The sequence below is a fragment of the Mus musculus genome, chromosome 3, assembly GCF_000001635.26.
Source record: "Mus musculus strain C57BL/6J chromosome 3, GRCm38.p6 C57BL/6J".
NCBI lineage: Eukaryota > Metazoa > Chordata > Mammalia > Rodentia > Muridae > Mus > Mus musculus.
This window is the reverse complement of record NC_000069.6, coordinates 23,868,033-23,887,169: the sequence shown is the minus strand read 5'-3', so window position 1 is coordinate 23,887,169 and position 19,137 is coordinate 23,868,033. Positions and strand designations below refer to the sequence as shown.

General features: G+C 36.9%; 1 protein-coding gene across 3 annotated transcripts in view; it reads left to right on the top strand.

Moving 5' to 3' along the window:
• The window catches only part of Naaladl2 (N-acetylated alpha-linked acidic dipeptidase-like 2), a 1,346,047-nt gene that overhangs the window by 1,256,980 nt on the left and 69,930 nt on the right, over positions 1–19,137 (top strand). For all 3 annotated transcript variants that reach the window (XM_017319681.2, NM_001326288.1, XM_017319682.1), the window contains one exon: positions 17,440–17,533. In XM_017319681.2, coding sequence (XP_017175170.1) covers positions 17,440–17,533 — 94 coding nt within the window. The remainder of the gene's footprint in view (positions 1–17,439; positions 17,534–19,137) is intronic.

Here is a 19,137-nt window from a genome sequence, read left to right as displayed (position 1 = left end):
ATCAGCAGCAAGAATGACACCCAAGATTATATGCATTATTTTAATTAGGGATGCTTGAAAATACATATGGTTTCCTTTGAATAATTAGCATCTTCAAATGAGATTTGATTAGCAAATGCAATCTCCTCTACAGGTTCAATTAAATCAGCATCATTTCAATAATGGTATGTGATTAGAGAAATTTTTATCAGAATCCCACTCAGAGTCATCATTCAAACAATCTATTTTATTTTTTAAAGTCTATGGAGTAGTTTGCACGGTAATGGTTCAATTTCAAAATCAATGTGGGAATATTAAGAGTGATTAAATTATGCATTCATCAGTTTGTGATTTAATGTGTCTGGTTGATTTAAAGAATTCTTATTTACTCTCAAAAGACAACCATGTATGCGAGTGAGCCTTGCAATTTGTGAGAGATGAGCTTTAAAAGACACACTGTACACTATATGTAGAGATGAACATCAAAATTCTATTGATTTTGATTTATTCTTTTTTTTAAAAAAAGCGTATGGCATTTAACTAAGTACTCTGATTTGCTTTGGTCTTGTTTACATTTTATCCTGAAGAAAAGTAGGATGATTACTTATAAAGAGAAATAAAGGCTTGCAGGGTAAAACGTTGTATCCTTACTTGCTGCCAAGGACACAAAGCTTTCACATTTTAAAAATTAGGGATAGCATTTACTTTTAAATCTATGCCAAATACAATTTCAATATATATTTATTTCTCGTAGTGATGATATAGTACGAAACATTATCCAAATGTCTCTCATTCTAGAGAAATATTCATGCACAAAAGGTTCATTCCTTGAAAAGTTGCACTATTTATTTCTACCCAGAGAAGCTTATGATAAAATCTATTCATCATAATGATAAAGTCTATAAAATATTTTACAGAGACCTGATCTGAATTTATAGAGACTTGATAGCCTCTTTGTAGAATAAATATAAAAATGCATTATGCCTACATCAGAGGTACATGTAAATAAAAGCATCAGGGTTTTGCCTTTATTAAATTATCAAATTATAAATATGTAAAAGCTAGGCTGAATATATGACTCAGTGATAAGATGAATTCTTAACATGCTTGAAATGCTAGAATCAATCTCAGAACTTGAACAAAACACCAAAAAAAAAATAATAATAAAGATTGTTTGAAAGGTTTAACTTAAACCATTTCCTTTTTCTGTGTTGATCTTATGAAATCAACAAAATTATGTTTTGTCATTAATGTGGATAGAAAATGTAATACATATTCTTGTCTTTCCTGTAATCAATCCCAAGGTGACCAATAAAAGATTAAGCTGTATACTGTGCCCCTTCATACTAAGGGAAAATCAGAATTTCAATACAGGAAACATGTAATTAATGCTGGCTTACAGTTCAGAAGTTTAGCTCATTATTGTCATGGCAGGAAGCACTAATGCACAAAGGCATACATAGAACTGCAGAGGTAGCAGAGAATTCTACACTCAAATTGGTATGCAGCACAGAAGAGAGAATGGCATTCAGCCTTCTGAAATCTTCAAGCCCAATGCTTATGACACTCTTTCTCCAAAAGGACCACAATTACTCCAACAAGACTGTATCTCCTAATAGTGGCACTTCCCTATGAGTGCCATTTTCATTCAAATCACCACAGCATATATGCAGGTGCATATGCACACATATACAGAAACATACACACAAACACACACACCACCCCACATTATTCAGTGTCTTACTGCATTTCCTCACATGGTTTGTTGGACTATTTTGTCCTTTTATAGGGACACTAATTTCAATTGTGAGGCCTCCATTTGCAATTTCTAATACATTATAAGACTTTATATCCTCATAGTATCTTCTGAGTACACTTTCAATTATTAATTTTAAGAAGTCACAATGTAGACTATACCATTCTCAGTTCCGTAGTTTTTAAAAGTTTTTAAAATTCATTGTATCTCAGAGCAAGTCTTTAATATGTAATTGGTGGTCAGATGACAACTTGTAAGAGTCTATTTTCTCTTAAAATACGGACCAGGGATATTAAGCTCATGTTATTAGTCTTGTAGCAGGAGCTTTTTACCCATGAAGCCATCCTGATGGACCATCTCCTGTACTTTTTAATTTTTGAACCACACTAATAAACTATAGATGCACACATATATAAGTATTGACCAATGATTAATAGTTGAAAATAAACTACCATCATAAGCATGTATAATATTTGATCTGTACCCAGAAATTCCAAACTAAATTATGAGACATTATAAAGATTATTATAGAAAAATATAAATATTAGAGACAACAATGAAATAAGTTATAATGAGAAAAATAATAGACTTTAAAAATCATGTATCTAAATAATACAAACTGTGAAAATAAAAACTCAATGAATGATTAAAAATATTTACATGTCTATATATCATATATAAATATATATTATAAATATATGTATTACATATATATTATAAGGACATGTTATGAATACAGTCTATCTACTCTTTAAAATCAGCAAGAGTTTTTGACTGCTGAGCTCTCTCCAGCTTCTCTTTCTCATAGTTCAATACTTTACATGAACAAACTATTATATATATTAATATATAATTATATAGCAATATACTATATAAAATATGGTTTTATAAAAAATTATAAATTATATATACATACACACACACATATATATATACACACACATAGATTATTACTGAGATGAAATTGAACCTGAAGATGTAATACAGAAAAATATTAGAGTTATTTAAAAAAATAAGCGGTTAATAAATAAGAATTTTATTTCTTAGACTGTTTCATTCAAAATTTTGTAAAAAGGATGATTATGGGTTTATACCAGTATCTGAAGACATAATAACTATATGTATATGTATGTTTGTATGTGTACTTTTTGTGTGTTTGTGTGAGTGAGAGAGAGAGAGAGAGTTGTGTGTGTGTGTATGTATGTATGAGTATGTATGTCCACAGAGGATAGAAGAGAGAGATGGTTGTCCTGGAATTGGAGTTAAAGAAAATTATGAACATCAAGATTTTGTTCCTAGGAATCAAAATCAGATCCTCTGTAAGGCAGCAAGTGCTCTTAAGTACTGAACTTTTTCTCCAGCCTTCTCAAATTTTATTTTTAACATAAAGGCATAAGTGATATATGTTGAAAGCCAAATCTACACCTAAACAATATGTGTGAAATTGTCTTAGAATAGCAGCAACTGTAAAATGTTAACTAAGCTATATCTAAGACTTGACATTATGTGCTTATAAGCTGGTGTTGGGGAAGCAGAGGCTAGAAGATCCCTAGGGCTTGCTGGCCATCAGCCTAACAAAGCATAATTAGAGAGTTCCATGCCAGAGAGATAGCATGTCTCAAGAAGGTGGATAGCATCCAGGGGTTGTACTTTGGTGGGCGCGTGCGCACACACACACACACACACACACACACACAATGCACACTCACAATCACACATATGGTCACACACAGAGACACACATACATGCTCACACAGCTGAAATTACAATCTCAGTCTATAATATATGCATTTTTTGTGATAAGCTTACCAAATATTTTATTAATATTTTTATTATCTATACATAAACATGAACAAGAACACTTGTAATTGATCAATTTATATTCTCCTGGTAGCATTTTCTTATGTGTAGAAACAATGTATTAAGAGCTCTAAGCCTTTTAATTTCACTTCTGGTGTGTCTCTGAAAAGTTCTGTGATGATGAGAAAGTCATTTCAATTTGCAACCCCTATTTCCGTATGTGCAAATTGAGGTGATAAGATCAGATAGCAGCCTGGACTTTTTTCACCATTTGCTCCTCTACAAATCTATGCCAAATATTTGATCTTCTGAAAATTAGTTTTGTTACTCATACATGTGTATTTGTGTTCTCTATTTCATAAAGATATACTGTCTAGTAATTAATTTTCATTTGAAAGAAAAAGTTACTTGTCTAAAGAATGTCATAATACAGATCGAAGTTAAAGCCCAGATACCCTTTTACATCCTTAAATAGGCAAGTTAGATCAATTGTGTACAGCACTCAGAGGTGTCCCAAGCTTCTGAATAAGTTGAATAGAGGACCAGTGGCCTCCTTGATACCCTTAAAGAGGGACAGAGTTAACAACTTATGATTCATGAATGCAAAACTTTAACACATTACTAAACATACCTGCATTCATTGCGCTTTTCCACTACATTGAACTTTAAGTGGGAGAAACTATGGCATCTGTTACTAGACATAGTTTGTTCATTTTCAAATTACCCAAGTGACTTAATAAGTTTTATTCCTCAAGAAATTGTCTCAGGACTTGTATTCGTTATTCATGTACTTCCTCAAAAATCAATATGGTAATTTATATTTTAAAGGTAAAGTTAGATAACATCAGATATATACTTTCAGGATAGATGATAGATAGATAGATAGATAGATAGATAGATAGATAGATAGATAGATAGATAGTTTGCTAAAAAAAAAAATCACTTTTAAAGGGGCAAAACTCTCATTCTTTTAAAATACATGCCTCCAAGATGGACAGCTGGAGTCTGAGTCCCTAGACCCATGTGGTAGAACTAACTCTCAGTATACCTGCCTTAGTGTGTGTTAAACACACAAATACAGACACACTGGTTCTCAAACCTGTTCCTTCACCCACAGCCATCTGCCATTAGTGATGTCTATTTTATTTTATTGAGTGTGTGTCCCTGTCAATTAAAATTGGCTCTATACTCTACTGAAGCCAAAATAACCTTGAACTTCTGATCTTCCTCCTTCTTCCTCCCAAATACTGAAACCATCAGACTGCTGGCTCATGTTGTTCTGGGAGTATAAGGCAGGGCCTTGTTATTGGTACAGCAACACTATACCAGTTAGACTACAGCTCCAACCTGGATATTTACTGTAAAATGGTATATGTGAGGATATTTACTCAGATAACCTTAGCCTACCCCCTGTGTTGGGAAGCCAGGCTTAGGAATTTATATCTTTGAAAGCTATACAGGGATTTTTTTTTATTCTAACAGTCCAATCACTTTGTTTATGAATTCTAATATTCAATGCAAACCACAAATTCTTTATTGTAACTTACTGAGCCTTTCATAATCCGGACTATATGAAATTAGGTAAAAAGCAATTAGGCCTTCTTGGTTCCAGTGAAATGCATAGCTACAGTCTGGTACCTCCAGAAGTTTGGTCAGGGAACTTGGAACATGTTTTCACCAGCAGTGTTGACTTGTCCTGGGTATCAGGGTCAGTTAGGATAGTGGAAATGTCACAACTAAAAAGTTGTCAGGAATATAGTCAGCCTTGATAGAGTGATAGAGTGACTGGAAGAAGGTTGCAGACCTGATGAACAACAGAAAGAAAACCAGAAAGAGTAGTTGTTGTACCAGAGAGTTGGCACCTTGTGTTTCTACAACAGGTGTTCTGGCTAAACAGTCTGTGTTGGGCTGGGACTGGGATCTAATGTCTCAAAAGAAGTTTGCCATTTCTGGCAAATGGCCACAGGGATGGCTGGATTAGTGGTGAGTTATATCTGATTTTATTTTTAACACACGAGCATATATATCCTAGGTGAAGAATAAATGTCCTTTCTAAGAGAGTGACCTTGAACTTCTGACCTTTGTACTCCTAGATACAGACAATACTGAAGACTACAGCCTTGAGTCACTATGCTTTCTCCTTTCCTCCATCTCTCTCTCTCTTAAACAAACAAACAAACAAACAAAAAAGAGATGTGCCAGGTTACAATTATATATATATATATATATATATATATATATATATATATATATACATATATATATATATATATATATATATTATATATCCTATACTCAGCCTCCCCTCTCTCCTCTTCTCCCAGTCCCACTCTCGCATGCCCTCCCTTCTTCTCCATTCCTTTCCTCCTCAGAGAAGGGGAGGTCTCCCATGGGTACCAACGTTCGTTCCATGACAAGGCAAAGCAGGATTAGGTGCATCCTTTCCCTCTGAGGTAGGACAAGGCAGCCCAGTTAGGGAAGAGGAATGCAAATGCAGGCAACATAGTCAGAGATAACCCCTACTCCAATTGTTAGGGGACCCAAAAGAAGACCAAGCTGTACAAATGCTACATATGTGGATGGGGGGCTAGATCCAACTCCAGCATGCTCTTTGATTGCTGGATCAGTCTCTGGGAGCTCCCATTTGACCAGCTTAGTTGACTCTGTAGGTCTTTTTATACTGTCTTTGACCTCGCAGTCTCTAAAGTTCTCTCCATAAGTTACAGAATGAAGCCTGTCAGAAGACAGTTATGCTAGTCTATGATCTATAAGTATAGCAGAATATCATTAATAGTGTCAGGTGTTGGATCTCTGTCATGGGATGGATCTCAAGTTGGGCCAGACATTTGTTGGTTATTCCCTGAATTTTTGTTCTATCTTTATCCCTGCAAAAAGGCAGGACAAATTTTGGGTGAAAAGTTTTTGTTGTCTCCCTTGCTCCTTTGGAAGGCACCTCTGGCTGCAGGAGACCACTTTAGGCTCCATAACCCCCACTTCTAGGAGTCTCAACCAGGGTCACCTCCACAGAATCCTGGGAGCCTCTATCATCCCAGGTCCCTGGCTCACTCCAGAGATGCCTGCCTACCGATTTCTCTTCTCTTTCCCATTCCTCTCCTCCCCACACCTGATTATCCCACTCCCTCCCCCACCCATTTCTCCCCATTCATCCACCTTCAACACATATTTTATTTCATTTCTGAATGAGATTTAATCATTCTCCCTTGGGCTTCTTTGGGTCTATGGATTGTAGCATGGTTATCATGTACTTTATGGCTAATATCAATTTATAAGTAAGTACAGCATGGTGTGTTTTCCTGGGTCTGGGTTACATCACTTAGGAGTGATGTTCTAACTGGATGTTGCTTGTAGAAGAATTCTAATATGTCCATTTTTATCTTGAACAAAACTCAAGTTCAAGTGGATCACACCTCTCATCATAAAACCAGATATACTAAATCTAACAGAAAAGAAAGTGGGGAATAGCAGTTAACTCATTGGTATGGGAGACAGCATCCTGAAAAGAGTATCAATGGCTCAGGTATTAATATGAACAATTGATAAATAGGAGCTCATGAAACTATATGGCAAAGGAAACTATCAATGGGATAAAATGGCAGTGTATACATTGGATAAGAGTCTTGACCAACCCTAAATCCTACAGAGGGCTAATATTCAAAACATATAACAAACTTAAGAAGTTAGACACCAACAAATCAAATAATTCAATAAAAAACATGAGTACAGAGCTAAGCAGAATATTCTCAACAGAGGAATCAGCAATGGCTGAGAACCACTTAAAGAAATATTCAATGTGTTTAGTCATTAGGAAAATGCAAATAAAAAATGACTCTGAGATTCCACCTTACATGCATTAGAATGGGTAAGATAAAAAAACTGAGGTGATAATACATGCTGGTGAGGATATAGAGCAAACAGAACACTTCTCAATTGCTAATGAGACTAAGAATTTTTACAACCACTCTGGAAATTAATTTGGCAGAAAACTGAGAATTGTTCTACCTCAAGATGCAGCTATACCACTCCTTGGTATAAACCCAAAAGATGATCCACAATACTATAAGGATACTCCCTCAGTTATGTTCATAGAAGCTTTATTTGTAATAGCCAGAAATTATAAACCCAGTTGTCTCTCAAGCAAAGAATGGATAATATTATAAATACTACTCAGCTATTTAAAACAAACACATCATGAAATTTTCAGATAAATTGATGGATTCAGGTTACCTTGTTAAAAGAATCAGCAGAAGAGTATATATTATGGAACAAGGAGCCTTGCAGTCCAGTGATGCACAGGGAAGTATAACTAATTTATATAATGATCTGCTAAGATCACACAGACTACTGACAAAATGGAAGTAGGCCAGGCAGTGTTCACCATCTGCGTCTTACTTGTGAGAGAGACGATCCACTTGAACCCTGATGAACTTTGTCACAGACAATAGACATTTCAGTATGCTCAGGTTGTCTACAATAAGAGTTGCAATAAAGAAGCAGATTTGTTAGAACTCTGGTAGGTGACTATCATTCCTTCCAGTTCTAGAAAGTAGTCATACACCTAAACTCTTTAAATGAGTCAGATCATCATCAAAGTCATTCAATTATGTCATCCCTCATAAATAACCAGCCATGTCCTGAAACTTCCTGGGAATATTGTTTCCAACAGAGAGAGAAGGTCTTAACAGGATCAAGATGCATAGACAATCAAGAATTAAATCCACACACTAAAGGGCAAGGGCTATTGTAATTTCAACATGTTATATTTCTATATTCTAAGCTTTGTTGATGCTAGTAGTATGGAACAATGGAATATTGACTTTCTGAAAGTAAGGCATAAGCATACTCACTTCCATTTTTTAAAACCAAGCTTTTCTTTAGCATCTTGCATAGAATGGTCAAAGCTACGAGATATGTCTGAGTTGTCAAGTCAGTGCTGTGTAGCTGAAACACACTCTTCTTTATTTGAGACACTGACAAGGAGAGTCCTTTTCAAACAATCTTCTGCTTATTTGCCTGTTTTCTTCTGTAAAGGACTCCTCCATCGATCAAGATTGGCTTTTTCCAAGGTTAAACCAGCATTAGCATGTCCTTCCTTTTACTAAAATATTTTCCATTCTCCAGCCTCTCAAGTAACTAGAGTAACTGCTTCACATTTTTGCATCTAACTCAGAATGTGTGTGTGTGTGTGTGTGTGTGTGTGTGTGTGTGTGTGTGTGTGTGTGCCTGCCTATGTACTCCTGTATATATTTGTATCTGTATACATGGTATGGCAGGGAAAGGTGTAGAGTTCAAAGGGCAACCTTGGGTATTCACTCTTACTCTCCACTGTGTATGAGACAAGGTCTCACTGTTATTGCCCACTGTGCTGTAAAACTCTTGCTAGTTAACACAGGAGCTTTCAGAAATTTCTCTCTGTCTACCTCCAGTTTTGCTAAAACAGCACTAAGATTATAGCTGTGAACTATTCTTGAGACTAATGACTTGAGTTCAACTCCTCATGCTTGTCAACCATGTGCTCCACTCACATCTCTCCAGCACTAGCCAGAATACTTGAATACTAGGGTTGTTCAAATTGTGTCATCTCCATATGTTGCATACATACCTATAAGGTAGAGTGTCGGGATGAAATTATAGGATCTTATCACATGGGCTAATTGGTAAACAGCAATAAGACTTTCAAATTCTGTGGACAATCAAGATAAATTTAAAGGATATACCTTATCTGGATTTAAAGAATATATCAGGGCTGGATCAGTCCTGTGTGTTTCTAAGTAAGTCTTGAAAAAGAAAAGAGCTATCCAGAGAATGCCTGAGCAGTGCTATGCACTCTGGGTCTGCAGCACCTTATTTACATGCATATACTTTAGATTCAACTGAACAATAGCATCTGCTTTCCAGAAAGTTGCTAGAGGAAACTTGTCATGAATATAATAGCACATCAAAGGAAGTGAAGCCTGGGTGTTTCTTTCACTATTTCTAAGATGTCAAGTCTTACTCTGTAGGAAGTAGTCTACAACAACAGTTATTGCATTTAAAGTCAGGGGGGGAAAAGAACTTCATTCCCAATGTAATAGCAAACCTTTCAGGTCATATATATTTTGACCATTATTTAAAACTGAAATCTCTGCAGGAAGAAGCAGTTAATGCAAATGAAGAATATTTTGTTGTTGTTGCTGCTGCTCACATCATCCTCCCCCTCTATTCCTTCTACTGTTTCTATGATGAAAATATGTCATTATTTAATTAAACTATAGAATGATATTATGACATATTACTTCTAGAAGAACAGACTCAACCCAAACTACATTGAAGCAGTGGCTTAGATATCAATGGCTTTCACTGGATACATACAAAAGGACATAGTTATGTGAGCAGTGTATATGAGCAAAGTGGCATTGGTCAATTAACACAATGTGATAGTTAACACTGAATGTCAATGTGACAGGGTATAGAGCCATCAAAGAGAGAAGCCTCTAGTAAAAGAATTTCTAGATGATATTAGCTGGTTGGAATTCCTAAGGACTTATCTCTTTAAGGAAAATTGAAGTGGGAAGACCAGTCTACTTGGGTGGCACCATTCACTGGGATGGAGTCCTACACTGAATTAAAAAAAAAGAATGAGATCAGCACCAGCATTAAGATCTCTCTCTGCAAGCTGGAAGCAATCCCACTAAAATCAGGGACTAGACAGGGCTGGCCACTCTCTCCCTACCTATGCAACATTGTACTTGAAGTCCTAGCCAGAGCAATTAGACAACAAAAGGAGATCAAGGGGAGACAAATTGGAAAGGAAGAAATCAAAATATCACTTTTTGCAGATGATATGATAGTATATATAAGTGACCCTAAAAATTCCACCAGAGAACTCCTAAGCCTGATAAACAGCTTCGGTGAAGTAGCTGGATATAAAATAAACTCAAACAAGTCAATGGCCTTTCTGGACACAAAGGATAAACAGGCTGAGAAAGAAATTAGGGAAACAACACCCTTCTCAATAGTCACAAGTAATATAAAATACCTTGGCATGACTCTAAAAAGGAAGTGAAAGATCTCTATGATAAGAACTTCAAGTCTCTGAAGAAAGAAATTTAAGAAGATCTCAAAAGATGGAAAGATCTTCCATGCTCCTGGATGGGCAGGATCAATATAGTAAAAATGGCTGTCTTGCCAAAAGCAATCTACGGATTCAATGCAATCCCCATCAAAATTCCAACTCAATTCTTCAACGAATTAGAAAGGCAATCTGCAGATTCATCTGGAATGACTAAAAAACCTAGGATAGCAAAAACTCTTCTCAAGGATAAAACAACCTCTGGTGGAATCAACATGCCTGACCTAAAGCTGTATTACAGAGCAATTGTGATAAAAACTTCATGGTACTGGTATAGCAACAGACAAATAGAGCAATGGAACAGAATTGAAGACCCAGAGATGAACCCAAGCACCTATGGTCACTTGATTTTGACAAGGGAGCTAAAACCATCCAGTGGAAAAAAAAGAGAGCATTTTCAACAAATGGTGCTGGCACAACTGGCAGTTATCATGTAGAAGAATGCGAATTGATCCATTCCTATCTCCTTGTACTAAGGTCAAAACTAAGTGGATTAAGGAACTCCACATAAAATTAGAGACACTGAAACTTATAGAGGAGAAAGTAGGGAAAAGCCTCCAAGATATGGGTACAAGGGAAAAGTTCCAGAATAGAACAGCAATGGCTTGTGCTGTAAGATCGAGAATCGATAAATGGGACCTTATAAAGTTGCAAAGTTTCTACAAGGCAAAAGACACCTTCAACAAGACAAAAAGACCACCAACAGATTGGGAAAGGATCTTTACCTATCCTAAATCAGATAGGGGACTAATATCCAATATATATAAAGAACTCAAGAAGGTGGACTCCAGAAAATCAAATAACCCCATTGAAAAATGGGGCTCAGAGCAGAACAAAGAATTCTCACCTGAGGAATACTGAATGGCAGAGAAGCACCTGAAACAATGTTCAACATCCTTAATCATCAGGGAAATGCAAATCAAAACAACCCTGAGATTCCATCTCATACCAGTCAGAATGGCTAAGATCAAAAATTCAGGTGACAGCAGATGCTGGCGAGGTTGTGGAGAAAGAGGAACACTCCTCCATTTTTGGTGGGATTGCAAGTTTGTACAACCACTCTGGAAATCAGTCTGGCGGTTCCTCAGAAAATTGGACATAGTACTACCGGAGGATCCCGCAATACCTCTCCTGGGCATATATCCAGAAGATGTCCCAACCGTTAACAAGGACACATGCTCCACTATGTTCATAGCAGCCTTATGAAGCTGGAAAGAACCCAGGTGCCCCTCAACAGAGGAATGGATACAGAAAATGTGGTACATCTACACAATGGAGTACTACTCAGCTATTAAAAAGAATGAATTTGTGAAATTCCTAGGCAAATGGATGGACCTGGAGGGCATCATCCTGAGTGATGTAACCCAGTCAGAAAGGAACTCACACAATATGTACTCACTGATAAGTGGATATTAGCCCAGAAACTAAGAATACCCAAGATATAAGATACAATTTGCTAAAAGCATGAAACTTGAGAAGAATGAAGACCAAAGTGTGGACACTTTGCCCCTTCTTAGAATTGGGAACAAAACACCCATGGAAGGAGTTACAGAGACAAAGTTTGGAGCTGTGACAAAAGGTTGGACCTTCTAGAGACTGCCATATCTGGGGATCCATCCAATAATCAGCTTCCAAACACTGACACCATTGCACACACTAGCAAGATTTTGCTGAAAGGACCCAGATATAGCTGTTTCTTGTGAGACTATGCCTGGGCCTAGCAAACACAGAAGTGAATGCTCACAGTCATCTATTGGATGGATCACAGGGCCCCCAATGGAGGAGCTAGAGAAAGTACCCAAGGAGCTAAAGGGATCTGCAACCCTATAGGTGGAACAACAATATGAACTAACCAGTACCCCGGAGCTCTTGACTCTTGCTGCATATGTATCAAAAGATGGCCTAGTCGGCCATCACTGGAAAGAGAGGCCCATTGGACTTGCAAATTTTATATGCCCCAGTGGAACACCAGAGCCAAAAAGTGGGAGTGGGTGGATAGGGGAGTTGGGGGGGGGAGGGTATGGGGGACTTTTGGGATAGCATTGGAAATGTAAATGAGGAAAATACCTAATAAAAATATATATAAAAAAAGATCTCTCTCTGCTTCTTACCTGTGCATCCAATATGTCAGCTGTCTTTTCAAGGTCCTGAAGCCATGACTTTCCCAACATTATGAACTGTACCCTCAATAATGTAGACAAAGGATTGTCTCTGGACATAATTAAATTCATGATTGTCTAAATGTTTTTGCTAGGTGTTCCAAACCAATACTGTCTTTATTTTTGACCAAAGAATTTTTATTATATTGTTGAAAAGCATATTACTCTGTGTGTACAGATACTGGTGTTGTACTCTGCAAGTGTAAGCAGTAAGAGAAAGTTTCTCATAAAAAATAATTAGAACGTCTACATTCCTGCATCTTATACTTGACACACTTTGAGTTATCATGGTGAGAAGCTGCCAAGTCCATCTTCTTTGTTCTTACTCTTCTGGACTGTCTGACTATCAATATTATACATTAAATGAAACTGAAGTTAAAAATATTTTTTTAATTTTTTTCAGCAAAAGTGGGGATTGTTTTACTTCATACATGAAAATTAGTACTGACAAGTAAGAGAATTATATGTCTATAAGGTAATTTGCTCAGGTCTTTTTTTAAACATTTGTCATAGATGTAGCAAGGTATTGGTCATTCCTTAGAATATATCTTTTGGTTCGATAGATATGTGTCAGTAGACACTTGTATTCTTGATCTGTTAATATTGAAAAATGAGTGATAGATAATGTACTAATTGGTGTTATAATTGGAATCTTAGTTCTATATTCAAAATGCTTCCTGTCAGATCTCAAAATGACCATGTACTAGCTAAGTGGTTTTGAAATAGTTAATTGATTGAGCAATGGCTCAGTTTTCTCATCTGCAAATTAAAATAATACTTTTGTATAGTTTAAATGAACTGATTCATATAAAGAATTTATAAGATTGCCTGACAAAATGGAAAAGCTCTAAAATATTAGTTGTTAATATTATTGCTAAATCATGTTGAAGTTAGTTATTAGTGAAATATGATGAAGATATTTAATCTTTTACTGGCTGACAAAATAATAGTTGACAGTAAAAATAGAAAGCATGTATCTTGATGTTTCTCATTCCAATGCAACAGAAAATATTAACACACAGGGCTCTTCTTCTCTTCAAATGGTGTGATTAGCAAAGTCAAACCCAATTCTAACACTTTTTAATGTTATCTAGAAAGAAATATATTAACTAGATTATTTACAAGCTGATAGCCTGAAAATATGTTTAGTCTACTATACTTTACTAAGAAGAGATGGCAATTGCTGACAGAGACGGGGGCTGACATAGGAGAAACAGTAAACTTACCTGTAATCTTGAAATGAGGAAAGTATTTGATTTTCACAATACATTCCAAAAATTGTGGTGTGCCAATTGCAGCAACTCTGCAAGGGACAGATATGCCAATGCCAACCTTGTATCCTAGAATCCTTGCTCAGCTTCTGAGAACTGTAAACACTGTGGTAGAGATGGAACTGAGGGAACAAGGAGAAAAGATTTGCTTTCCTCCAATGTCTATCTGCCATTCTGATGGCTTCAAGCCAGCATCCTAGCTCACCCTGAGTACTATTATTTTGGTTACATACATACTTTTCCTGTAGATGGTCAATTGCTAGATAACAGCTCCTTTGGAGTTCCTAGTATTGGCCACATACCTATTAAAGTAAGATATTCAATGTATTTCCTGAACTAAAAATATTTTTAAAATTAGTGTCCTCCTAAGAGATTCTTCTGGGATTCTTCAGTGATTTCAAAATTCTTTGCTCACAAGTAACTTTGCAGAAGACTATCTGTCAATCTGAACTATCCTGGTATTTTAGAAACCTTAGCCCCTGAGTAGAGGACCCAGGAATATGAAAGCTTCAACACCCTCTTTACAGTTATGCTTCCATCTTGGCTATGTCATTCTCAGCACCAACCTAGTCCTAATGTCTTGCCAGTAGCACCTTCACATCAATGTATGTATTGTAGATTTATTTTCACATATTCTTACATGGGCTATATATCAGACAATACCCCATGGAGCTCTAGGTCTCACCACTAACAGTGGAAGATCCCACAAGTATCAGTCAATATTATAAGAAGTTGATGTACTTAAGTCAGAAAGTATATGAATCCATTACAAATAGGAGTAAGGACAGAGAGATTTAGAGTCTACATTTAGTTCTTTACAAATAATCAATTAAAAATCCTTTGCAAGACTTTTTCATAAACTTCAAGATACAACCACAAAATGGCATCGAGTTCACATCTGGCTCTATGCAATGATGTGAAAAGGTTACCTAAACTTTCTGAGACTTGGTTTCATTACCTATGGTACAAACATAATGACCCCTGCTCTATTGAGCTGTACTGAGAATTAAATGCAGTGAAAACTTCTGAACAGAATCTGACTCCAGAAATTTCTTGATAAATGTTGACCCTTGATATTTTAGCTCTTACCATGATCTTTAACAACACCTTCTCAGCACAGGTCATTTCAGTCATCAGAACTGCTATTAATTCCCTCGCTGCCAGCTTCAACAGATGTCCTTGTACTGTGATAGGTAGAATAGAAACAGGAGCCTCTAGCTCCTTGGGTACTGCAACCCTATATGTGGAACAACAATATGAACTAACCAGTACCCCGGAGCTCTTGTCTCTAGCTGCATATGTATCAAAAGATGGCCTAGTCAGCCATCACTGGAAAGAGAGGCCCTTTGGACTTGCAAACTTTATATGCCACAGTACAGGGGAACGCCAGGGCCAAAAAGGGGGAGTGGTGGGTAGGGGATTGGGGGGGTGGATATGGGGGACTTTTGGGATAGCATTGGAAATGTAAACGAGGAAAATACCTAATTAAAAAAAAGAAAGAAAGAAAGAAACAGGAGCCTCACATGAGCATCAGGGAAATTTGTGCTATGCTGTTTGTGGATGCCCAGGACTGTAAGAAGTTCTTATAGCACAACTCACCTCCCCTTACACGGCACTGGACACAGAACTCTCTTGCCTATGAACCTGCAAATGTAGCTGGTTTCACATCTTTCATGGCCCAGGTGTTTTCAAACTGCCACTCCTTGTTGCCAGGTTTTTTGCCCAAAGAAGTAGCAGGGTAGCTGGCATGTATTCCTGTTGTTGGTGCTGCCAAATGATCTCTTTTAAAAACAAAACAAAACAATGTTCTCTGGCAACACAGAGTCACCCTTCTCCTACCTCCTCTTCTTTTCCTTTGAATCCTTTGTAAAATGTAGCTTGCAGATACCCAAAGTATCAACAAAACATGTCTGTTCTCCAGTTTCTATTATCCAGTGCAAATTGGAAAAAGGAACCTTCATACTTCCTAACATCCGTTAAATTTTTCTTTTACAAATAATTTATTTCCAAATATTGGTGTTCACTGCATGATTTGGACAGGGTGGGTGGCATAAAACGGTGACTCCTACCTATCAACCTGCTGCAGACTGCTTTCTGTTCCTAAAGCCTAGTGTGGTCATGCAGGGAGCTCCCCACAGGATGTGAGACAGACATGCTGGAGACAAACTCCACAAAGGTATCTTAGTCACTGGGGAAGAAAATCCACTGCTACATTTGGGAGTGAAATACCTCTGAGAAATAATAGAATCTTGCCGGTTTATTTCTCAGAAACATGTTTTTCAAGCTTGGACAGACCAGATTGAATTGCATTCTTAATGTGTCATGAATTGTGTGAATAATAAGGAAATAGAGTTTTTAAATTATACAGGATATAATGCTTCTTGAATATGTAGTTATGATTATCTAAAATCCTGTTTACTGATATTTTGTACCAGTCAGTTTCTATACTGACTAAGGTTAATAGTCTGATTTCTGAGTGTAGGCTTTGTACAATATCATTTATGATACCAACACAATCATTTCCAGTTTTGCTTGCATAAGGGACTCATAAGGGACAGACAGACATGTGAACAGCCTTGGAAAACATAGAGGAGGCTAAACGAGACATAGCAACAGGGTTTACTGATGGCCTGAAGGTCCTATGATAGTTCTGTGAATACAAACTACTATTGCAGAGTATGAAAAGAATGTTCTAACTCAGATGTAGCATGTTTCACTTTTCCAACACAGTTTTAGAGTGGAGTGAGAAGTCTGTATGTGTGTGAGAAAATCCCCATATGACCTTGGGATGCCATTTAAAGTTTTGTTTATTTTTTTTAATTTAAAATAAGATATGTTGTGGAAAATATGTATGTGTAAACAGCATTGGTTTTGATGGATTTCAGAAACATGATAAGTGATAAGGTTAAACATTAAGAGAGGCATACCCAAGGTAACAAAACGTAGTAGATTGGAGTACATATTAAATGAAATGCACTAATGGTTAACAGTGTTTGGAGTTTTCTACATTTAGTAAACAAAGGCTTTTGTTTCTTTGTTTGTTTCTTTGTTGTTATTTTTTATAATATTTGATAATATTTAATATTATGGAGGGGTTTAAACTAACTTCGTGACAGCTAACTCAAAAGAGAATGTGCCATTGTGTCCTCTTGCTATCCTTTGACATCAGAAAGGTATCTAGCATTTGTTTTCTTTACAGAAATGTAAACTCAAAAATAATTTGAAAGGAAAAAGACTTTGAGTTATTTTCTTTTGTTATTACTCTGAGTCTATAACAGTATGTGAAATACTTAAATGACCATGTTAATAATTAAACACTAAAAATTATCTTTCTTTTCATTTCAGCTCTCAGGAGAAGTAATTTTACAAATTGCCAATGAACCAATACTGCCCTTCAATGCCCTCGATATAGCATTAGGAGTTCAAAACAGCCTTAAAGGTATTTTTCTTTATTTTTTTTCATTTTAATAAGCAGAAAAAGTTTTTAAATACTTTCAACAAGGACTTGATAAAGCAGCTAGTATCTTAAAAGTTGTAGCCATGATTACTCTCCACCTCTCAGAGGAAATATGAGAACAACTGAGAAATATTTTTGCTATCCTGTAGGCAGAAGTGGGACAAACATGTGTGGGAGAAAGCAGTGTGTCAGAGATGGAAGCATCTGACTGCTTTCATTGATGAAAGAGACTTGGATCTCATTTCAAAGCTTCCATTACTGTCTACAGATTCATTGTGAGCTAGCAGTTCAGGAATCCAACCTTCCCCCAGCACTGCACATACCACACTCATTCTATACAAGATGGACTCCTAAGTTTCTCTTTTGGGAGTGGATTCTATGGGATTTGGTCTACACTCCTGCTGCCTGATGTCAAAGGCAGCAGCGAGGCAACAAGAGCATGGATCTCATAGTTTCTGTCTCAGTCATATATAAACATAAGCACAGACCCTCACCTTTCAATTAGGCTCTTGCATGTCTTAGTTTACTAAATATAAACTGGGATATGATGACTAAAGTTCTCATTGTCCTCCTGAGTGACATGTCCTGCTATTGAATTGTGAGTGAGATGGTGATAGAAGACCACTTAACTGAAAAGAAATCTAGGAGACAGCTATATCAGGCTCCTGTCAGCAAGCACTTGTTGGCATCCACAATAGTGTCTTCATTTGGTAACTGTATATGGGATGGATCCCTAGGTGGGACAGTCTCTGGATAACAGTTCCTTCAGGTTCTGTTCCATACTTTCTCTCTGTATCTCCTCCCATGGGTATTTTGATCCCCCTTCTAAGAAGAACCAAAGTGTCCATACTGGTTTTCCTTCTTCTTGAGCTTCATGTGGTCTGTGAAGTAGATCTTGGGTTTCCAAAATTCCAGGCTAATATGCACTTTTCAGTGAGTGCATACCATGTGTGTTCTTTTGTGATTGGGTTACCTCACTCAGGATGATATTTTCTAGCTCCATCCATTTGCCTAAAAATTCCATGAATTCATTGGTTCTAACAGCTGAGTAATACTCCAATGTTGAGGCTGATATAGCTGTCTCCTGAAAGGCTCTGCCAGTGCCTGATAAATACAGAAGTAGATGCTCACAGCCGTCCATTGGACTGAGCATAAGGTCTCCAAAGGAGGAACTAGAGAAAGGACATGAGGTGCTAAAGGAGTTTGCACCCCTATAGGAGGAACAACAATATGAACCAACTAGTACATCTTAGAGCTCCTAGGGACTAAACCACCAACCAAAGAGTACACATGGAGGGACCCATGGCTCCAGCCCCATATGTAGCAGAGGATGGCCTTGAGGGACATCAATGAGAGGAGAAGCCCTTGGTTCTGTGAAGGCTCTATGCCCCAGTGTAGGGGAATGCCAGGACAGGGAAGCAGGTTTGGGTGGGTTAGTGAGCAGGGGGAGTGAGTGGGTTAGTGTGTTAGGGATAGGGGTTTTTTGAGGATATATGAGAAAAGGGGATAACATTTGAAATGTAAATAAAGAAAATATCTAATAAAAAAGTAAAAAAAAAAAAGAAATCCAGTAGTTTTGCTATACT